The sequence below is a fragment of the Vulpes vulpes genome, chromosome 7 (genome assembly GCF_048418805.1).
Source record: "Vulpes vulpes isolate BD-2025 chromosome 7, VulVul3, whole genome shotgun sequence".
Lineage (NCBI taxonomy): Eukaryota > Metazoa > Chordata > Mammalia > Carnivora > Canidae > Vulpes > Vulpes vulpes.
In genome coordinates, this window is record NC_132786.1 from 9,863,463 (window position 1) to 9,887,378 (window position 23,916).

The 23,916-nt window shown below is 40.6% G+C and overlaps 2 protein-coding genes across 5 annotated transcripts in view; both read right to left on the reverse strand.

Moving 5' to 3' along the window:
- The window catches only part of UBN2 (ubinuclein 2), a 68,094-nt gene extending 55,520 nt beyond the window's left edge, over positions 1-12,574 (reverse strand). For 2 of the 3 annotated variants that reach the window (XM_072762911.1, XM_025982235.2), the window contains exons 1-2: positions 11,986-12,574; positions 6,521-6,613 (exon numbers count right to left, since the gene is read on the reverse strand). In XM_072762911.1, coding sequence (XP_072619012.1) covers positions 6,521-6,613; positions 11,986-12,447 — 555 coding nt within the window. In that variant the 5' untranslated portion in view covers positions 12,448-12,574. The remainder of the gene's footprint in view (positions 1-6,520; positions 6,614-11,985) is intronic. The other variant, XM_072762910.1, reaches the window with a different exon arrangement.
- A 3,714-nt stretch (positions 12,575-16,288) lies between these two features.
- Positions 16,289-23,916, reverse strand: part of IFT56 (intraflagellar transport 56) — a 63,447-nt gene continuing 55,819 nt past the window's right edge. The window contains exons 18-19 of one of the 2 annotated variants that reach the window (XM_072762905.1): positions 18,950-19,047; positions 16,289-18,287 (exon numbers count right to left, since the gene is read on the reverse strand). In XM_072762905.1, coding sequence (XP_072619006.1) covers positions 18,996-19,047 — 52 coding nt within the window. In that variant the 3' untranslated portion in view covers positions 16,289-18,287; positions 18,950-18,995. Of the gene's footprint in view, positions 19,048-23,916 lie in introns of both variants that reach the window. The other variant, XM_025982168.2, reaches the window with a different exon arrangement.

Below are 23,916 nucleotides of genomic sequence, written 5' to 3' on the forward strand. Positions count from 1 at the left end.
GACATAGAGAGAGACAGAGACACAGGAGCAGGGATAAGCAGGCTCCATGCTGGGAGCCCGATGTGGAACTTGATCCCGGGACTCCAGGATCGCGCCCTGGGCCAAAGGCAGGCGCTAAACCGCTGAGCCACCCAGGGATCCCCCTTGCCCTGTATTTAAGAACCCCCAACCTCAGTTTGTTTTAAAAGGTTACGAAGCAGGGACTCCTGGGTGGCTTCTTCCTCTGCCTAGGTCTCTGCCTCTCACTCTGTTTCCCAGGAATAAATAAAATCTTTAAAAAAAAAAAAAAAAAAAAAGCCGTACAAGAAAATCAAGATTTTTCATATATCTTATTAAAAAGTTTATTAACTCCATTTGAACTGCTTTATTTTTTTTTCAACTGCTTTATAAGACTGCTCAGAATTACTTTTATACATGAAATCTACCTTTATTCTCCCTCTTAAAATAAATACAAAGCTACTAGGGCTCTGAGAGTCCAAAATCACAAAGAATGAAGCAAAAAAAATGTGGTATTCAAAGTCTGTATGGTAAAGTAAGCAAATTTTAAAGTCATAATGTGATTTTAGAAATGCTAATAAATGCTTGGCAGACTACATGCCTTCCTATTCCATGGGTCATTCAGATGCAAACAGTCTTAGCTGAGCCCCTGCTAAGCACCATATATTGTGCTAAGCACTTTCATTTAGATTATTTGGTTTATATCCAATTCCAGAATAGCATGATCTTTCAAGATAGCTGGAGTAACAGAAAAATCACAAAAGCAATCTTCCAACCACCACAGGTTATCCTATGCCCGAGATGGCTTAGAGAAGAAGCCTATACTCATCAAAGCGAACAGCATTCGCTGATCTGTACGGTATTATATGGCCTCAGAAAACACATACACAATCTAGAAACCATCTAAAGATTGAGTTAGAAATTGAGGATATTCAGCAAAGTAGGATTTTTACCTTAAACATTGGGAGACTTAAAATTGCCAATGAGGGGGCACCTGGGGGGCTCAGTGGGTGAGCGTCTGCCTTTGGCTCAGGTCATGATCCTGGGGTTCTGAGATTGAGTCCTGCATTAGGCTTCCTGGAGGGAGCCTGCTTCTTCCTCTGCCTAGGTCTCTGCCTCTCTCTCTGTGTTTCCCGTGAATAAATTTAAAAATCTTAAAAAAAAAAAAAAAATTGCTAATGAGGAAAAGAACACAATCCTCTTTAACCTGTATCATACTTCCTTCCTATAGTAACCAACAAGAAAAATTTGGAGCCTATAGAAAAGTGTTCAAAGTTGGACTTAGCTCTGTAATAAGATTTATGTACAATAACCAACTTAGAATACTCGAGGTAAAATTAAGTACCGAATAGTTCTATTGCTTTTCCCAAGAAAATATGTAGCAACTGATGCTGAACATGCATTGTCACATTACCTGGAGAGTAACATAAGGGGAACAAGACAAGGCAATAAAAACAAGATAGAGGGAAAAAACAAACAATTCAATACAGGGTGCTATTTTTATAATTTTACACTCCCTATAATTTCTATTACTGCATTTCAACTACCAAAACTGTCTCAATCCTCCTTCCCCAAGCAATTGCTACAAGTGAAAAGATACATCCCAAACTCCACAATTCTCCTTCTTTCTCCCACGAGTGATGGCCTTTTCCACTTCACACAACTCCTCTCCAGCACTTGCCAACAGCTACACATACTCAAGACCACAAGAAGCCCATAAACTTGCCTCCACACTTTCCAAAAACCACTCAATTCATTGCTAACATCACTTATAGACCCAGCCACCCCTCAGGGAATCGTATTTGTTCCTGTATCTGAAAACCCCCAATGGAGTTTAACTTGCTCAGTTCTCTGAAACATCCTGCAAATGCATCCTCCTCCACAATGGAAATGGCAAGCCCTCCCACTTGTTCCAACCCCTCCGATTCACAGAAAAGAAGGGGCAGAAAGAATGTAAGCGTAGATGGACTGATGAATTAAATAAATTAGAAAAAAAGTGGTGAAATTAGAAAAAAAAGGATGGACTGATGAATTAAATAAATTAGAAAAAAAGTTGTAGGCATACCAATGCCTACAACTAGGACTTGAGAGCCGGATGTGCCCCACAGATGTTTTGTTTCGTCAAGCAGGTGTTTTAACCAGAAGCCAACATTTAAAAGTAAGAAAAGAAAGAGAAATATCCAGATTTCAGCCTTCTTTGGAGAAATGTAAAGATCGGCAACCCTAAGCCCAGGTCCCTGTGAAGTGACAAGGGCTGAAGCTGAATAGCACCTGTTTCCTATTTCAGACAATCCCCCAGCTTCACTGTCCACCTACCTGGCCTGCTTTACCGATGCTTCAGTGGGCATGCTGGGGACATCTGAATTTGCTACTCCTGAACTACAGTAAACTATGGTCAATAACAATCTTCAGTGATTGTTTAAGAATGATCTTTTGTGAGAACCTAGCACTAGACAAAGTATCCTCTCCCAGGCCACTTTTGGCTCAATGATTATCTTAAAGGATTCCAAATAATGTGTATTATGGTCTTTTAAGACGATCCTAGTAAACCTGTAAACAGTGATTGAAGGACTAAACATAAAGGCCATTTGGAACAGAATGCCTGAACTAAAAAAATCAAAATCAGCGGAGTAGTTAATAGAGTTTGAAAATCCCATACATGTTTATGTTAAAAAGAATTTATGACATATACAGAATAAGATGGAGCAGTTCTCTGCAAGAGTGATATGTTTAAATAAACAGTATTTCATATTTAGATAGCACTTTAAATATTTCCAACATTAAAAATCTATTTTTTCATCTGACGTTGACAAAACCCGTGCTATAAATATAAAGTTGGCTAGGCAGATCTTGTTTTCCCCTCACAGATACCAAAGCATAAAGACGCCAAGAGCCTTCACTAAGGTCACCCAGCTAGTTAGTATGGCAAAGACAGGAGCAGAATCCAGCTGTGCTAACTCATAATCCTGTGCTCCTTCCACTTCAATACATTGTTGCTGCCTCTTATCCACTCGATATCCTACAAAGGATAGGAAAGCTATTCCAGGGATTACAGAGAAATGTGGTTCCACAGGAGACTGGAAGAATCCATTCAATGATTCTGCACCAAAGTCTCCAAAATTCCTTCCAATTTCAAGAATGGAACTGGCCCTTCTGCTCATTTTCAAATCTCCAGTCATTCGATTCCATAGGCACTACACACTACTGTTCAGTAGTACATTTGTGAGTCATATATATGTCTCATCTTCCCAAATATTTTGAAAGTTCCAGGAGAGGGCAAGTATCATGCCCCTTTGTACATTCAATACAAATGCTTACTTTATTATTTATTAAAAAAACAAAGAACTAGAAGTGACCTTAAGTGAATTTCAGAAATAATGATAAGGACATCTAAATTATAACATGAGGGAAACAAAAGTAAGAAGAGAAGGTGGCCAGTTTTATGTTTTATAAACCTCCAAGAATTGAGTCCTCTTTTTGTCACTATGAAAAAATATTTTTTTAAGGGAAATGTAACCTTGGTGGGTTAACATTTTACAAGATTTTACATACGATATTTAAAAGTTTCTTTATTTAAAATATACATATACATATAATATATGCATAAGTATAAACAGACATAGACATCTGAATTTGCTACCTCTGAACACCAAAAAATCTTTGTTGTTTAGGAGTGATCTTTTGTGACAGCCCAGAGCCTAGAGCTGAATGAGGTGTCTTCTCTCAGGTCACTTTTAACTTGATGATTTTCTTACAAGAGTCCAAATAATTTGCTATAATACACATATTTAATACCTGTAATATGCATAGGGCATAAAGGCTTCATAAGGTAAGACATTTTAAATCCTCCACTTAGAATGAAAACAAGACAGTGAGTAAAATAAAAATCTAGAGAGCAAATACAGATAACAAGAGCAACATTTTATCCCTGCACAATGACAGTACCTGGAGATAGCCCAGTTATTTGGAACTCAATTTTACACATCAACCAACCTCTTCAGAACATTGGTTTTTCCATGCCAAGTACCATCCAAAGGCTCCTCAAAAATATTTTTTTTTAAAGATTTTATTTATTTATTCATGAGAAACACAGAGAGAGAGAGAGGCAGAAATACGGGCAGAGGGAGAAGCAGGCTCCATGCAGGGAGCCTGACATGGGACTCAATCCTGGGTCTCCAGGATCACGCCCTGGGCTGAAGGTGGCGCTAAATCACTGAGCCATCCAGGCTGCCCCTCCCCAAAAACATTTAATGCTAACTCTGAGGCAATACATCATATACTGAATCACAACACTTATAGGATCATATGCTAGGAATTTTTCCATTTGCGAAGGACAATTCTAATCCGTAGTTTCATAACCTATGCAAAATTAAGTACTCTAATGTAGTGCTGGAGAGAATGGAAATTGGTAACTTAGAAACTCGTAATATATACCCAAACTAAATAAACACATAAATCTTTTGACCTAAAAAATTCTACTGGGAATCTGTCCAACAGATAAACTTGCAAATGTGTGAAATGCCATGCTACAAAGTAATTTAGTGTAACACTATAAGAGCAAATTTTTGGAAAGGACTCAGATCATTTTGGAACTGGTTAAATAAATTGTGGTATGTCCATACAATGGAATACCATGAAGCCCTAAAAAAAGGAGAGATAAGAAAACTCTCTTTGTACTGATATGAAAAAAAAATCTCCAAATTAGAGTACCTGAAAAAAGCAAAGAGTAGAATTGTATATTCTGTAATATGTGTAAAAAGAGATGTGGGGGCTGGGGGTAATATATGTATATACAGAGATATACATAAAATATGTCTGAAGGACCCCAAAAAACGTTACATGCCTCTAGGAAGTGAGATTATGTAGGTGAACAACAGAATGAAAGATTTTTCATTCCATAACTTTTGAGTTCTGAACCATGTAAATACATTGCCTGGTTAAAACATTAAATTTAACCAATGTATTAACTTGTAAAACAAACCCATAGGGGTGCCTGGCTGGCTCAGTCAGTAAAGCATGCAACTCTTGATCGTGGGGTCGTGAGTTCAAGCCCCACACTGGGTGTATAGATTACTTAAAAATAAAAATCTTTGGGCAGCCCAGGTGGCTCAGCGGTTTAGCGCCGCCTATAGTCCAGGGCCTGATCCTGCAGACCCCGGATCGAATCGCACATCAGGCTCCTTGCATGGAGCCTGCTTTTCCCTCTGCCTGTGTCTCCGCCTCTCTCTCTCTCTCTCTCTCTCTCTCATGAATAAATAAATAAAATCTTTAAAAAATAAAATAAAATAAAAATAAAAATCTTAAAAAAAAAGCCACAGTATGTTAGGATTTCTAATTTGAGAACATTATATTGTAATTAAACACTACAGTTTAAGTAACAATTTTTGCTATTCTTTCCATCAAAACACCCACAAGTCCACCACTAAAATTATCATATAGTCACAGAATATAAAGCCAGAAGGAGCCTCGAAAAATATTCAAAAAAAGAAAACCATGGTCTGAAAAGATTAAATAATTTCCTCAAAGGACAATATGTTGGTGGTCAAGTATGGCCCACACAGTGACTCACATTCCAAAGTATTTTCATATATTTCCCTGACCCCAAACAGATTCTTCATTAGCACAAGGAGCCAACAACTGTCAACCAAGACCCCAGTTGTATCTGGAGGATGACATGAACGACAGAGCCAGTGTAAGCGACCTCCTATTTCTGTGAGATACTTTCCAATGCTCACAGAAGAACCAGAAGGGGTCTTGCTTTTCTTGAGTTATGTTTTAGCAAAGTGGCCATGGAGTAAAACCATAGGATAAACATGGGGAGGGAGAGAGATTTCCTATAATCTCAATTATACCAGAAAAATGTGAGAAAAATGTTAAGCAACTTCACAATCAGGTAATCAGAATTTACTTTTATATTAAAACAAATATCAATCTGTTTATGGCATAGAATGAAAAATGTACATGAATTTTTAAGGTAAATATTAAGACACTTTCAAAGAAATTTCATGCTGCTACTGATTGATTCTGCTCCCAGAAATGTGTATCCTAGAAATACACACATTCATTCTCTTAAATTCTAATGAGGCAGAAAGGCTTGAGAACTACTACACCAAAGGCATTAAAATAGCCTTCTCAATGGCAGAAGAAAAGGCAAAAGATGAGAGCCAGGCAGATCTGGCTAAACAGCCTGGTTCTTGCCACTGTGTAACCTTGAAATCAGAGCATCAGTTTCTTCATGGGTAAAATATGGTCAGTATTACTTAATATGTAGTTTTACTATAACAATGGGAGATAATATATGTTAAACAAGCTGCCTGGACTCTAGAAGGAGTACAATAAATGATGGCTACTATTATAGCCATCACAAACCTATCAGAATCTTTGTCTAGCCATTTATTTGGATTCAATTTATGAGACTAAAATAAAGTGGGCAGTGGATATTATAAGCCCTCCCAATCAGTCACCGAGAGAAAAAAGAGGCCAATAAAGTAAAATTACCTAAATGCAAATATATTATACTCACATATTTCATTTCAAACTTCTTAGCCAACATTTCCACTTCTTGCCTCTCTTGATGTTCATCATTAAATGGGTCTTCTGTGTGAATGGGCTTCTTCTGATCCAAAGTAAATAGGAAAAGAAATAGAAGTATTAACATTACTTCAACCAGAGTTGAATATATCCTTAAACTTAAGAGTTAAATTTTCCAAATATTAACACAAGTAAGTTAGAAGCATTAAAAGTAACTACAAAGAAATGTTGGTTTGTAGCAAAAACACTTGCAGCTTTAATGGATTCGTACACATTCTCAAGTTTTTCGGTGGTGAAGAACTCAACAATTCAAATAGTCTCCTCTCACAAAATGGTCTGTGGTCACCCCTGTCCAAAATAAAAAGACCAAAAAAAAATCCCCAAGAAAATGAAGTGAAAATGAAAATCCCACTTATAACCCTAGTTTGAGATCTTCCCAACAAAGATAACCGCTTTGGCCAGGAAATACTTCTCAAAGAATCTCCAGGTTATTAATCAGCATCAACACTGAATCATCTGCCCTGAGCTATCTATCACAAGAGTATCTGTAGCTGCTTCAGCCTTCTGTTGAGGCTCAGCATCAAAACCTCAATCTATACCACTATCCTTTCTTGTCCATGGATATTCATTCAGGGAGTACATACTATTTTAAACAAAGCTAGAAAAGTGAAAGCTGGGCAGCCCGGGTGGCACAGCGGTTTGGCGCCGCCTTCAGCCCAGGGCGTGATCCTGGAGACCCGGGATCGAGTCCCACGGCAGGTTCCCTGCATGGACCCTGCTTCTCCCTCCGCCTGTGTCTCTGCCTCTCTCTCTCTCTCTCTTCCTCTCTCGCTCTCTGTCTCACATGAATAAATAAACATGAATAAATAAATAAAATCTTAAAAAAAAAAAAGAAAAGTGAAAGCTGCAAATAAAAAAGTTACATTACCGTGGCTTCCTTCTAGCCGGGGAGGATGAAAGTTTAACATAATACATGGCTTTAAAAAAACCACACACACAGCTAGGATCCCACATTTACCATCTATTTACCGAAACAAACAAAAAGATAAATCACGTCCTTTACTCAAGTTTACTATTTTAGCAGACACATTTCATTATACATAGAGGTTTTCAATTCAAAAGGGGGGAAGGGGCAGCCCTGGTGGCTCAGGGATTAAGCGCTGCCTTCTGCCCAAAGCGTGATCCTGGAGACCCAGGATCAAGTCCCACATCGGGCTCCCTGCGTGGAGCCTGCTTCTCCCTCTGCCTGTGTCTCTTCCTCTCTCTCTCTCTCTCTGTGTGTCTCTCATGAATAAATAAATAAAAATCTTAAAAAAAAAAAAGGAGGGGAGGAGCTGCACATGAATAAAAATGATAAACGCTACTTGTACCTAATTATGGATGACTGACTACAAAGTTAAGTTTTAAAAAAAGGAAGGCAAAAAAAAAATAAATAAAAATTAAAAAAAAATAAAAAAAGGAAGGCAAAAAAATAAATAAATTTAAAAAAAGGAAGGCTAGATGTTTTTACTGAATTACATCTTCAAGTAATTAAAAATAAAAATATTACAACTGAAATACTGGATACAGAAAAAAGTACAGAAGGGACTAAAGATCTGTACACTTTGGAACTAAGACACTTCATTCTGGATATGAAAGCTATGATTAGTCTAAAAATATGACAGAAAAATATGAAGAATATAAAACAATCAGATCTAGGGCTTTAGAATAAAAGATACTTTTAAAGCTTAAAAAATTGATCTTAGAATTTATTTTTTTAAAGTATCTATTGTAATAAGTAATGTATTTACAGAATCCTTTATCCCAGTAGGAGTTACCAGTGGAAAAAATATATATGATCTGAAAGGAATAATTAAACCAGCAGGAAGAGACTGATAATGAAATAAGAAATACTAGGTATGCTCAGGGGATAGCCTTAACTTGAGACTGAAGGACACTGGGCAACCACCATGCTTTGACATTATCAACTTTACTTCACGTCACTGTGAAGTCCAAATAGTAGGTCTTACTACTGGTCTGCCCCATTTCATGAACATATATTTTTACTAAGAATCACCTTATATACCATTATATAACATTCTGTATAGACTATATATAGAGAGGAATCAAAAGTAACTCTCTTACTCTTGATAGTCTATAAAAATAGAGTTTAAAAAAGTGACTCACTTTTCTCTCAGATTTAAGGAATAAACCCCTACCCACAATCAAGGCTCTAAGTAAGCTTTCTATTTTTCAGGTGAAATGATGATCTGCAAATCAGTAAATATCAAAATTATCAACTACCCACAGGTAATAACATTGTAATAATTTTGTCCTTTGATGTTAACTCATTAACACCATCCTCAGATCTTCCACATTATTGAAAATATGCAGTATGACAAGCAACATAATAGCCCAGAATTCTCTAATAGTATTAACTACATTGGCACTATAATAACTTATTTTTCTTTTCATAGTAAATGCTCAATTAATCATGTTCACAAGTGGATATTCTGGTTAACGGATTCTCTGGTTTACTAAGAGTTAAACAAAATTTACTTGCTTATCAAATTACTGCCAGAACTTATTTCTAAGTTCTGTACTATTACTCTTTAGCCAGAAACGGTAAACAAATTATCTTTGAGGATAGAGATGATTGCAATGCCTCAGTCATCATCTTGAACCACCTCAATCAGGGCTTAGTAGTCTACAGAGGTAACAAGGTTAAGGGTTTAGTTAACCTGTGTCCTTAAACCTGACAAGAAGGGCTTTTTTCATACTTTGCCAACATACGCTCATTTAACTATGCTTTTCCTTATTATTAAAAAAAAAAGAAGAGTACACAAAAAATTCTGACTGCATTCAGTTCAAGGTTTTAGTGTTTATTTTGTATTTATGAAGGGGGGGTGATTTAAATGTATCCCAATATAGATGGTATTCACATGTGACAGATTTGTACCAATAACATAAACTAAAATCTTATTCAAGATGGCTATTTCAAAATTTAGAATCTTTATTTTATACGATCTCTTTCCCTCTTTCTATTTAAACTGTTACGTGATAAGTTGTTCAATTACAACTCAAAATTTTAGACTATTTAGAAAATATTAAACATCCTTAAAAATAACTAGACTAAAAAAAAAAATAACTAGACTTCTCTTGAGGGGAAGAAAAACCAAATTTGAGAATCACCATTCTGCAGATCAATTCTATTGATCTCATTTTGCTTTTTGTTGGTTTCTACTACCAGGATTTCCATTCATGGAAATATGACAACCTCATTTAGAGAAATGTTTTCTATAATTCCTCACGTAATAAATATGTTCATTGGGAGTAATCATAGATAAATCTGCCAAAACTCAGGTCACAAATGTGCATTGTATTTTTTGTCCAGAATACAACAAATAATATGTGGCTGAATATATAAGAAAATTTGACCAATATAACCCTAAATTGATAGTATAAACAGAAAAATTAAACTGAATTATTTATCTTTCATGTACTAGTTACATAAAACTAGTAATTCTGATTATTAGATTAACAAGGTAGGGTGTCAAAATTAACTTTTTTGTCATAATTTAAACATATCTATGATTAATTTATCATGGCATGAATATCATAGCATTAAAGAGGCTCATACAGAAATCTCTGTATGTCTACCATAATTCTCATTTTAGTTCACTTTGGCAGGATCCTCTACATTTAAACTATACAATCTTAAGAAATTTTGTTTGACTAAGAATTGGTATTAGTATGGAAAGAAGTACTAATAAAATTACGCGCTTTGTGCACCAGCCTCATTTGTTAGGTGGGGGGATAATGGCTCCTACCTCCAGGAGCTCTGCTGAACTAAATTCCATAAGCCATGTTCCTTACTGAGAACTGTGTCTAGCAACCACACAGGAAGAATTCAGCAAATGTTAGCTACCATAACGTACTTTTGCCCAAATATGATGCTTTTCATCCACAATTTATGAAGTAGGTTAAGGAGTAAAACTGCAAACTCAGAGTAGGAGATCAAATACAATTTATTTGAAAAAATGCTCCGGTCCAATGTTTTCAAAATTCTTGTGGGGGAAAAAAGAAATAACATCACATTTATAAATAGTAGGGGCACTAGAGTGAATCTGAAGGATACAATGTTTGTGCAAATGGCCAAAATGATCTCTACCCTTAACAAGTCATTTTGGTTGCAAACATTTAGTACTGATTTGACCACACAACAATATTTGTAAATAATGATCAAAAGATTAACTGGCCTTAAAATAAACAAAACCCAGGGACACTGTTTAACATATTTTTAAACTAAAGAATCATTCATTCAACTATAAAGATAGTTGAGAATGAAAACAAATGACTTCTGGGATCCATTAGACCTGTGCTAAAGCAACACCTGATAAAGAGCATAATCTCTAAACAACAGAGGAAATTGTTCTCTTACGTTTCCCTTTCTAGCTTACTTTAAATACCACCAAAACCTACAATAAAAATGACCATCACCAACAAACCTCTCTCCTATCTCCCTTGTTCACTAGTTCCATTGAAGGCATACCTATGTATTTTCGACAGTTCCTAAAAAGTCAAACCTGTTTTTTTTTTTTTTTTTCCCATCATTCTCCAAAAATTACAACGGCCCCGTGCAACACCAACACCCTCCAGCTTTTGGACCTATAAGCTAATGATATACACTCAAATAGCAGTATTATGGGTCGGCGCCAATAAAGCAGAAGACACCTTCCATTCAATCACAGTTAAAAAAAAAAAAAAAAAAAACACTCCATAGAGAAGACAAAGCTAAATAGGTTTACCAATACCAACGTGAGAGAAAAAGAACCAAATAACTAACCCACTTCATCATTCCTACAGTGGAATCTTCAGTCTGAAGAGGTTTACTCTCAAACCCCTTCAAAGAAGAGAAACAGCCCACGCACGCAAGCACATCTCAGGCGCCAACCATAACAAACAGTGATGAAGAGGAGAATGACATGGAGGGGTGACACTATCTCGCTGCTTGTATTGGGGGGCGTGTCCCCCAAGGTTTTTCTTCTTTTCTACTGGAACGACTGCTGGAGCTCCGCAAGGAAAAGCCAACCACGTAGCTTGCAGAGCACCCCCCGCCCCGCTCCCAATTTAGTGTGGGGAGCAGAAAGGAGTCAATTGTGAGGTCTCGAAAGGTGCAGAGGAAAACCGGCTCCGGGCGGCCTCCGGAGCGGGCGCAACGAGGGAGGGGAGGGGGGTGGTCGGCGGAGCCAGGTGGGAGCCGAAGCCGACCCCGGGGAGCAGGGGGGGAGGGGAAGCAGCACCCAGCACTCGTCCCCCCGCTCGGCCCCCGCGCCCTGCAGCCCTGCAGCCCTGCAGCCCACCCTCCCAGGCGACCCAAGACGCGCAGAGCGGGCGTCGGCAGGTGCGAACCACTGGTAAAGGCGGACGCGTCCTGAGGCTCCCAGGGTCTGGGGGGTGAGGGAGAATCTTCTGTACCCGTTGTTCTCCGCACAGCAGCAGCTCCGGGTAACTGAACTCCACGCAGCTCTCGTCGGTGGGATCCTTGAGCACCAGCTCCAGGCGCACCGTCTCCCTCGGCGGCCTCTGCGGCGGCTCGGCCCGCGAAGCCGACTCCCGCGGCGGGGGCGGCTGCAAGTGCAGCTGAGGGAGCGGCGGCGGCGGCGGCGGCGGCGGCTCGGGCCGCGGGGGCTCCCGCTGCAGCGACATGGGCGGCTCGGCGCGGCTGACCTCGCGCTGGGGGAGCGGCTTCTCCCGCGGCGGGGGCTGCGCGTCCGCCCGGGGGGCAGCCTCCCGCGGGGCCGGCTGCTCCGCCCGGGCCGGCTCCAGCCGGGGGGGCTCGCGAGGGTGCTCGGGCTCGCGGTCGGCCCCCGGGTAGTCGGCCTCGCGCCGCCTCACCGGTGACAGGCTAATAAACGCTACTCTGCGTGGCTCCGCCATCCCCACTGTTCTGGCCCTCCGCCTTCGCTCGAGCCGGCGCTCGGTTCTACGCCGAGTTGCTTGCCTGCCCGCCCTTCCTTTTGCTTTCCGTCGCTTTTCTTCCCTCCACCACCCTCAGTCGTCTCTGCCGACGCCACCGTGAGCGCGCACCGGGCCCCCTTCCCCGCCACTATGTTCTGATGGGCTCCACCGCCATCGCCAGGGTCGCCGCGGCCGCCATGTTGGATCCCCCACATAAATAGAAGCAGGCCGCTGAGCGGGCGCATGCGCAGACAGGACACGCTCGCGTCCACCGTCGTGGCTGTGGCTCAGTTTTCCTCCTTTCCTCCCAACAGTCTGGAGTCCAGACAGGTCAGCGGAAGTGACGTCGTGGCAGGGCCGGTTTCCTTGGAGACGAAGACGCCGTCTGCGCCCTTCCTAAAAGGGAGGGGTCTGGGGTTTCCCGAGCTTCCCGTGCGCACCCGGAAACCGGCGGCGCGCGTGAGCCGCCCGGCGCGGAGCGGGCGCCTGGCTGTGCCGGGGACCGGCCGGATCGTGGCGCGGGGTCCCGTGCGGCACCCACTTCCCGCGTTCGGCTCTAGGGAACCGGGGTCGCCAAGCGGGGTGCGCGAGGAGGAGACGGAGACGGGGCTGAGGGCGGACGCGAGGACCCGCCGCAGCGCCTGCCCGCCCGGCGCCCCGCGGCGCCCCGGGACCCGGGGAGGACAGGAAATGGCTCCCCGCAGCCAGCCTGGCGGTGCGGCGGCCGCCCACGGGCCTCGCGTCCGCCGACCGCCGCCGGCTGCCCTGGCCCGGCCGCGCGGGCCGCTCAGTGCGGGGCACCGCCGTGAAAACGCTCCATAACGTTTCGCAGTTGGGGTAACTGAGTAAGCGGAGAGTTCCGGGCTCGTCCGTGAAGCCTCAACTGTCGAAACCAACAGGACGTCCTGCTTCTCAGAACGATTTGGTGGCGCTTTAGGGAACGCGCTCTGGAGGCAGAACGCCACCGCGCCCGACTCGAGGCGGAGCGGGGCCGTGGGCACGCCTCTGAGGAACTCCTTGGGATTCAGATTTAAAAGGATGACGGAGTTCTTGCCCGTTTTCCTCCATCAAATAGGAAGCAAACCCGAGGTCCCGGACTCTTCTCCAGATCCTAAAACGAACTCACGCCTTCTGCTCATCCCATTAAGCGGATTGACGACGTTAACACCTATTGATGACTATTTGATGGAGTCACTATGATGTCATACTCAATGTAGTCGGTATGACGTCATAGACAAATTCTCAATGTGGTCACTATGGCGTTATAGACAAAGTCTTAATGTAGTCAGTATGGCGTCACAGACAGTCTCAATGGCGTCGGTATGACGTCATAGACAAATTCTCCCTTTTTTTTATTCTGTTACTAACTGTATGAAGATAAGCGATGGAAAGGATGTCCCGAAGGGTCCGTCCCACCTCTGAACTGCTCTTATTTTTCCTTGGCGGTATGTTTTACCTCCATTATCTTCTTTGCAGTGGCTCCCATTCTGATGGTGCCCTGGTGGTCTCATTTCTACATTGTTTTAGGAGCCCTTAAGTGTCCTTTAGTAGCCCTTTACTGTCCTCCGTCTCTTCCTGCCAGTCTTGCAGTGAGACTATATTAATGCTTCTTTTTTTATTTTTTAAAGATTTTATTTATTCATGAGAGAGACAGAGAGGCAGAGACATAAGGAGAAGCTGGCTCCATGCGGGGAGCCTGACGTGGGGACTCGATCCAGGACTCCAGGATCACACCCTGGGCTGAAGGCGGTGCTAAACCGCTGAGCCACCCAGGGATCCCCTATATTGATGCTTCTAAAACACGTTTTATTACGTCATTACTTGTCCTGGCTGCAACTTACCTACAAAGTAAATTTTGTACTTCAGGGCAGCCCAGGTGGCTCAGCGGTTTAGCGCCGCCTTCAGCCCAGGCCCTGATCCTGGAGACCTGGGATCGAGTCCCATGTCAGGCTCCCTGTTTCTGCCTCTCTCTCTCTGTGCCTCTCATGAATAAATAAATAAAACCTTTAAATAAAAAATAAAAATTTTTCTGTACTTCATACAGAATGCATAGTCAGTATCATCCACAATTTAACTCCACTGGCAAACTGGTGATCTGTGGGCCAAATCATTCAGCGGGTGTTACTCTTCCAAAGTTATCTTCTAACTTCTAACGCATAGTTTTCCCAACTTTTGAACAACTCACAGAAATAGATTCTACATTGAAACCCAGTATACACACACGTACACGTTCACAAAACTTGTGTAAAATAAAGAACAAAATTAATACAATATAAGTGTATTTATAATACAATGTAGAAACCAAGCTTAATATAGATAGTACAGAAGCAAATTAGTAAAGGTTTTATTTAAAGCCATGGAAAAAATAAAATAAAGCCATGGAAGTTAATGCCTGTTCATAGGCTGATTCCAGTCTAGAATGCATGAAGACAATGCTGCATGTATATCCGGTCTACTATTGAGCTTGATTTTTATTTTTATCTTTTTTTAAAATTTAATTAATTTATTCATAGGAGACAGAGGGAAGACAGAGACATAAGCAAAGGGAGAAGCAGGCTTCCGGCAGAGAGCCCCATGTGGGACTCAGTGCTGGAACGCAGGGATCACACCCTGAGCCAAAGGCAGACACTCAACCGCTGAGCCACCCATGTGTCCCTCAACAAATTTTTTGGATCTCTGTGGTTTTCTGATCATAGTTGTTGTTCCATTACTTGCAATTCCATTATAAATTGTATACAGGTCTTTTTATGTATTGTATTGCTATCCATTATAAACTGCATGAAGTTTTTTTATTGACTTAAATGCTGTTTTCCAATTTTAACTATATTTTTCTCTATACAGACTTCTCTATAAAATGGTCTTGCTACACATATCTGACATAAAAGTATTAACTCACTGAATTAGTACTCTCAAAAAAAAAAAAAAATTAGTACTCTCATCAAGTTGGACTATAACTCCATGGTAATCATTGATTCTTCTCAATGTTCTATGATAATTGAGTTGATATTGTGTTATTGCCAGGAAGTATAATTTTGAATTTATCAGCTTCTTTGCCACCAAAAACATATGCACCAACATATTGGAGGAAGCAGTTTCTTAGCACTTAGTATGAACCATTTCTCTCCTGCCACAACTAAACACAAAGATTGTCTTTCTCATATTTGTGAAGCAACTGAGAAACTGCATCAATAACTTTATGCCTGTTTCCTTAACATATTTTAGGGACTTATATGCTATATTTTCAAATGTCCTTTAATTTTGAAGGTATTAATCTTTCTCTTGTTGGAATTGCATTCTCTTTTTCTTTAAAATGTAAAATCTGGGATCCCTGGGTGGCGCAGCGGTTTGGCGCCTGCCTTTGGCCCAGGGCGTGATCCTGGAGACGCGGGATCGAATCCCACATCAGGCTCCCGGTGCATGGAGCCTGCTTCTCCCTCCACCTGTGTCTCTGCCTCTCTCTCTCTCTCTGTGACTATCATAAATAAATAAAAATTTTAAAAAAAAATTTAAAAAAAAATAAAATGTAAAATCTATTTTCTGATTATTAGAGTAACATTTTTTTTCTCAGTGTTTCCACTGCACTTCCAAATCTAGCAAGTAGGGATCCCTGGGTGGCGCAGCGGTTTGGCGCCTGCCTTTGGCCAGGGGCGCGATCCTGGAGACCCGGGATCGAATCCCACGTCGGGCTCCCGGTGTATGGAGCCTGCTTCTCCCTCTGCCTATGTCTCTGCTTCTCTCTCTCTCACTGTGTGCCTATCATAAATAAATAAAATTAAAAAAAAAAAATTTCAAATCTAGCAAGTAAACCTGAACACAGATCCTGTATTTTTCACTTTATTATTTCTTTTTCTTCTAATAATAAAGCAACTTCTTTGAGAACAATTTACACAAATTTGATTAATAAATAGTACACACACACACATATAGTGCACACCTATACCATACATGATGACACACCTTTTCCCAAAAATGTACATTAAGTTCTTTATTGGAACTCAATTGAAAACTCTACATCTTCTATCAACAAATAAAATGCCCCTGTACACAATTTTATAAATCATGAGTAGTCATAATAAATAAAATTAGACTGTACAATGTAATCTGTCCAACAAATTAACCCAGGAATTGGAGTGAAATACCTGCTTATATATCAGCTCTTCCTCCTGGATTCTAGCCTTGAATAAGGATTGATGAGGTGCCCTGATACTTTCAATTAAATTAAATTAAATTCTGTTATAGCCTGTTTAATTTTTCTTAAAGGCTGCTTTGACCTTTAAAATTAATTTCATAGTCTTCTAACTGGTTGCAGTCACTAGTTTGAAATGGATAGCCACCTTAGCAGTTACAGACTGAATAGGTAAGAAAAAATTAATTTTGTTGCTTTTGGGATTTCTTTAGGGGTAGAGCACATCTACCTACGCATTTTCTTGGGAATTTGGGAAATCCTAAATACTCTTGTTCAGTAGTAAGGGCCTTTGAGGAAGCCGTGAAGAAGTCAAAGTCAAATTCCCCTTGAATGCAAAGTCAGAATATCTTTGTGTAAAATCATAGATTATCTAAGGTATTCATATCATCTAACTGTAATGCTATAAGATCAAGCATTTTGTTTTGTTGTATATAAAATATTCGGTGAGATCCAGCTACTCATACCTTTTTTGTGAAAAATTACTATCTACAGCATTTCCAGCACAGCATTTTGATAATTTTACGAACTCTCAAATCTCATGTTTAATATTAATGTTCAAGCCAGGGTATGGCAATATTGCACCTATGGAGACATATATTTATAGAAAAGGGACAAACCAACCCCACTGTTTAGTGCTTCTCTTTTAGTGTTATGTCCTAGCGGCAGAGCAGCAGAATTGTCTCCGAATTCTAGTTTCCCATCTTCCCCAACATGAATATGGTAAGACGGTTGCCTTTTGGAGTTGAACAATAGGTGAAACCTTAATTGACAATAGCAGTGGCAATCAACATAAAAAGGTAGAATGTACTGCAGTTGAAATGTTATGTTAATCCTTCTTTAGTTAGTCTTCTCAGAGGAAGACACATTTGAGTCAAGACCAGAATCTTTTGGGAAGATCCAAAGGAAAAATATAACAGAGAAAGAAAAGCAAGTGCAAAGTCTGCGAAGGGAGTAAACTTGGTGAGTTAGAAGAAAGGTCGGAGTGGCTAGAGCACGGTGAGCAAGGTGGAGAGAGACACATCTGAGAGGGAGAGAGGGGCCTGCTTACGTGGAATGGTGTCAGGAGCTGGGATTTTATTAAAAATGAAACCAGAGCCATTGGAAATTTTTAAGTAGAAGAGTAACATGATCTTAGAAGAAAAGCCTTTCAAGAAAGTGTGCTGTCAACTATCTGTTGAATGCTACCAAGTCTAGTAAGAAGAGGACAAGGAGATGATTCCTGCACTTGGCAAAACAGAGATTATTGGTAACCTTGAGTTTTGTCTTGTTTCATTTTCAATTCAAGCAAAGAAGGTTGAATTCATCATACTTGGTTTGTGGCACATTATCAATCTCTTTCTCTACTCCCCCCTCCCTGAAATTTCACCTTATTATCATTCCTTAACCCCGATGACAGAAGTTATAAAGTTTAATTTTTTGTTTACATGTGACTTTGTAAATATATGGTCTTATATGCATCTATTTTTTTTAAAGATTTTATTTATCTATTCAGAGAGAGAGGCGGAGACACAGGCGGAGGGAGAAGCAGGCTCCCCATGGGGAGCCCGCTGGGGAACTCGATCCCAGGACCCTGGATCACACCCTGAGTTGAAGGCAGACACTCCACGGCTGAGCCACCCAGGCAGCCCTGCATCTATTTTTAATAGTAAATTTATTATTATAATATCTCATTATGTTTGTTTCACTCAATACCATATTTTTAAGATCTGCCCACATTGCTATAATAATACACCAGTTTATAACTTTTTTTTAAGAATTATTTGAGAGAGAGAGAGCAGAGGGGAGGGCAGAGGAAAAGGAAGATGGAGAGAATCTCATGCCTTTTGAGCACAGAGCCCCCAACCCTGGGCTTGATCTCACAACCCTGAGATCATTACCTGAGCAGAAATCAGGAGTCAACCACTCAACCAATTGAACCACTGTGGCGCCCCACCGGTTTACAACTTTTAATTAGTAATCCGCAATAGCATGTTTTGTGTATTCTCTTAATGATGAACGCTCAAATTACCTCCTGCTTCCCCCACCACCACCACAGAGCAACTGTGAACACATTCATATGCCCTTTGAATCTGTGTGAAAATGTTTTTGGGACATATGCTCAGGTGAGAACCAGAGTCCTAGGCCACAGATCCACATTAAGGGACTGCTCTCTAGAATGGCTGCATGAGAGTTCCTATATCACTTCAGCCCTCCACCCTACCACCACCATCAAATACAGTTTAATTTTTGCCAGTCATTATTACTCGAACTTGCATTTCTCTGATGACTAAGGGAGTTGAGCATTGCTTCATATACCTGTTAGTTCTTTAGGTTTCCTCTTCTGTAAATTCCCTGTTTATAATCACTTTCCACTTTTCCATTTGTGCATTTTCCTGTCTTCCATTGTGCATTTCCTGTCAAAGACAGGAAATTGAATATTATATATTCAAATCAGTGAGGAAAGAATGAATTAAATAGTATAAGACAACTGGGTAGCCATCTGCACAAGAATAAAATTGTATCTCATACCTTACGAAAGGATAGATTTCTAGTGAATCGAAGTTTCAAATGTAAAAGATGAAATAGTAAAACTTTAGAAGAAATCAGCTGAGATTGAAAAAATCTCACACTAGGGAAAGTCATTCCAAGTGCAATTGATAATTTAAACTATTTAAAACAAATTGTTGCAGGACAGAACAGAGCTAGTCAAAAACAAATGACAGGGCAGCCTGGGTGGCTCAGCGGTTTAGCGCTGCCTTCAGCCCAGGGCCTGATCCTGGAGACCCCGGATCAAGTCCCACCTCGGGCTCCCTGCCTGGAGCCTGCTTCTCCCTCTGCCTGTGTCTCTGCCTCTCTCTCTCTCTGTGTCTCTCGTGAATAAATAAAATCTTAAAAAATACAAAATGGAAACAATTTTACAACATATTTCACAAAGTATGAATTTCACTAATCTATAAAGAACTCCTACCGGTCAAAGGGAAACAATAACCTAATAGAAAAGTGGAGAAAGATATGAACAGATAGCTCACGGGAAAGGAAATAGAAACGACTCTTCAGCAAATATAATGTGCTCAATCTGACTCAAATGTTGAATCAAAGAATATGTGCATTTTGAATCTGATAAACTGCCCTCCAAAGTAAGTATCAATGTGTATTCTACTAGCTATGTGTGAAGGTTTCTATTTCCCAGTACCATTGGCAATATGTTATCAAACTTTTTGATCTTTGCCCAGCTAATATATTTAACTGATTTTGGCATACATTTCACGTATGAGTTAAGCCATACAATGGAATTCTATGTAATCTTTTAAAAATCTCATTACTAAAATCTTGGGCAGCCCCGGTGGCACAGCGGTTTGGCGCCGCCTGCAGCCTGGGGTGTGATCCTGGAGACCGGGGATCGAGTCCCAAATCGGGCTCCCTGCATGGAGCCTGCTTCTCCCTCTGCCTCTGTGTGTGTGTGTGTGTGTGTCTATGAATAAATAAATAACATCTTTAAATAAAAATTTCATTACTAAAATCTAGTCTTAAGTGAAAAATGCAATATGCAGAACAATCTTTAGTACACTACCATTTTATAATCATGACCCCAGGCCCCTGAGATCATGACCTGAGCCGAAGTCAGACTCTTAACTGACTGAGCCACCCAGGCACCCTATTTTCTAGTTTTAAATTAATCAATTTCAGAGTTTACCAGTTTTTCTTGTGGAGTCCTTATGTTTACTTCAATGTTGTTTCTCTAAAAAAACAACAACAAAAACATTTAATCTATTTCTTTGAGAGAGAGACAGAGCACCAGCAGAGGGGAAGGGCATATGGAGAGAGAGACATGCAGACTCCGTGCTGAGTGCGGAACCCCACCCGAGGCTGGATCTCACAACCCTGAGATCAGGACCTAAGCTGAAACCAAGAATCCGATGCTTAACCAGCTGAGCCACCCAAGCACCCCTACTTCTTGATAAGATGCTTAAGTCACTCATTTTTTTCTGTTTATTAATAATAAGGATTCAAGAGCTTAACCTGTCCTTTGAGCTTTATCTCCAATCCAGTTTCAGAACAGTTTGGATACTCTCTTTTACCCCAAAATTAAGAGGGTTTTTTTTTTTAGGGTTTTATTTGCTTTTTGTTGTTGTTAAATTGTTTTTCTTTCTTTTTTCTTTTTTTGTTTTAGAGATTTTATTTATTTATGAGACACACACAGAGAGAGGCAGAGACATGGGCAGAGGGAGAAGTAGGCTCCCTGCAGGGATCCTGACGCTGGACTCTATCCCAAGACCCTGGGCTCACAACATAAGCCAAAGGTGGATGCTCAACCACTGAGCCACCCAGGCGTCCCTTCTTTTCCTTTTTGATGTTTAGGTGGCAAGGTGCTTAATTTTGTGGATAACTTTTACCAATGACATTGTGATTTAAAACGTCTGCATTGGTTCTCTTTTTGCATTGGTCTGTTTACTAACTAACTCTGTGACTTCGGTGCAAATGACTTCAGCATTTCAAACCTTAGTTTGTAAAATGAGAATGATAATATACATACTTTTTAAAGTTGTTGGGATTAAGTGAGTTAATATATAGGATATGCTTTGACGGGTGACTGTTGCATAGTAAGCACTTACACAACTGATTGATGTTATTTGCTTTGTGGCCTTATTTATAGTCAGCTTTACTGATGTTCTATGATTCCTTGAAAAGGAGTTGTTCTGTTTTCAAGGCATAAGATATGTTAACAAGATATTCTTATTAGTTGTGATACTTAAGTTACTTATATGCTTTTACTTACATTTTCTCATTTCTACTGTTGGGACTACTGTCCTTGTAGCTCTTATCATTATTGTTTGTTTAAAGATTTATTTATTGGGGGGAGGAGGGCCGGGGGTGGGGATGACTGAGTGGCGGGCACTGAGGGGGGCACTTGACGGGATGAGCACTGGGTGTTATTCAGTATGTTGGCAAATTGAACACCAATAAAAAATAATTTGATTATTAAAAAAAAAAGATTTATTTATTGGGACACCTGGGTGGCTCAGCGACTGAGCAGCTGCCTTCAGCTCAGGGTGTGATCCCGGGGTCCTGGAATTGAGTCCCATATCAGGCTCCCTGCGAGAAGCCTGCTTCTCCCTCTGCCTGTGTCTCTCCCTCTGTGTGTGTGTCTTTCATGAATACATAAAATCTTTTTAAAAAATTTGAGAGAGCAAGCGCATGCATAGGCATGAGCACAAATGTGAGCAGAGGGAGGGAGGACAGTGGGGGTGGGGGATGAGCAGACTCCCTACTGAGCAAGGAGCCCAATGTGGGGCTCAAATCAGGACACTGAGATCATGACCAGAGCTGAAACCAAGTGTCAAACACCTAACCAACTGAGCCACCCAGCTGTCCCTCATTTCTATTTTTTGATGTTATTTCTTTCATTGCATATTCATAACGGTTATATCTTCATTGGGAAATGGACCTTTTATCATTCAAAGTGTGTTTGTGTGTTTCTTTGACTTGGTTAATGCTTTTGACCTGGATTCAACCCTGTGTGGTTGTGACACCTGCTCTCTTTTATTTGCATTTGCTCAATTATACTATTGCCCATTTTTTAAAATTATTAACATTATGTGTAAACAGCAGAGTTAGGTTTTGTTTTGTGATCTAATCTGCCAATCTTTTTCTTACAATAGATGAGTGGAGTCCATTAACATTTTCAACATGAGAAGTATGTTTGAGGGATCCCTGGGTGGCGCAGCGGTTTGGCACCTGCCTTTGGCCCAGGGCGTGATCCTGGAGACCCGGAATCAAATCCCACCTCAGGCTCCCGGTGCACGGAGCCTGCTTCTCCCTCTGCTTATGTCTCTGCCTCTCTCTCTCTCTCTCTCTCTGTGTGTGACTATCATAAATAAATAAATAAAAATTAAAAATAAGAGAGGTATGTTTGAGCATAGATCTGGCAACTTATGTCATGCTTTCTCCTTTAAGCCTCTTTAAAAACCCCCCTTAAACTGATCTGTTCGCTTTGTTTAGGATATGTTACTTCTGATAATTTGGAAGGTTTGTATTTTTGACCTAACAAGATAATTTTATAATATGCTTAATCCTCGATTTCTTTTTGACATTGTAATTCCATACTATGACCAATGATGAAATTTATTTTTTTAAGATTATTTTTAGATAATTGCCACACCCAACATAGAGCTCGAACTCACAACCCTGAGATCAAGAGTCGCACACTCTACCCACTGAGGTACCACGTACCCCAGAATTTTCTTTTTTATACTTTAATTTGGAATTGTAAAGTACACTTATATACTACTTGATTTATTACTTTTAATGATACCTTAAATATGAAATGTCAGTGAATTACCACTATTTTCTCTATTTGAGTAAAATACTTAGTTATAGCTTTCATGTACATATCACCAATTTTCTGGTGATATTTTTTGTTTACCACTTGACTTCCTTCTTTTTCTCTTGGGTTAATTTTCTTTTTCTTTTCTTTTTTTTTTTTTTAAAGAGAGATAGTCTTTTTTTTTTTCAATTTTTTAAAATTTATTTATGATAGTCACAGAGAGAGAGAGGCAGAGACATAGGCAGAGGGAGAAGCAGGCTCCATGCACTGGGAGCCCGATGTGGGATTCGATCCCAGGTCTCCAGGATCGCGCCCTGGGCCAAAGGCAGGCGCCAAACCGCTGCACCACCCAGGGATCCCTTGGGTTAATTTTCTATAGACCATTAACTGTGTTGTCCATTTGTCTGAGTTACTCATCTTTGAGTTTGAAGTGTTTTCCTGGACCAGCTGTTTTGGTGAATATGTATATCTGGGGACCCCAGGGCCATGTGTCCACCTGGCAGGTTTTTTTTTTTTAACATTTTATTTATTCATGAGACACACAGAGAGAGGCAGACACACAGGCAGAGGGAGAAGCAGGCTCCTTGTGGGACGCCTGATGCAGGACTTGGTCGCAGAACCCCAGGATCATGCCCTGAGCCAAAGGCAGATGCTAAACCGCTGAGCCACCCAGGCTACCATCCATCCGGCAAGTATTAAGCTTATGACCCAGGAGCTTGCATTTACCCTTCTCCACCTCCCCGATAGCAGCTGTGGAGCTGTTCACAGTGATGTCTTCTCTGCTACGTGGCAAAGTGCTTCCTGCAAATATGGCTTGTCTAAGCAATTCTCTGGTTTTGCTCGGCCACCTATGCTTATTAGAACTAAATCATGCACTTTATTTTCATTTACCCTTGTGCAGTAAAATACGAAGACAGCTTTTTCTCACACACACCTCCGTACATGAACATTTTACATC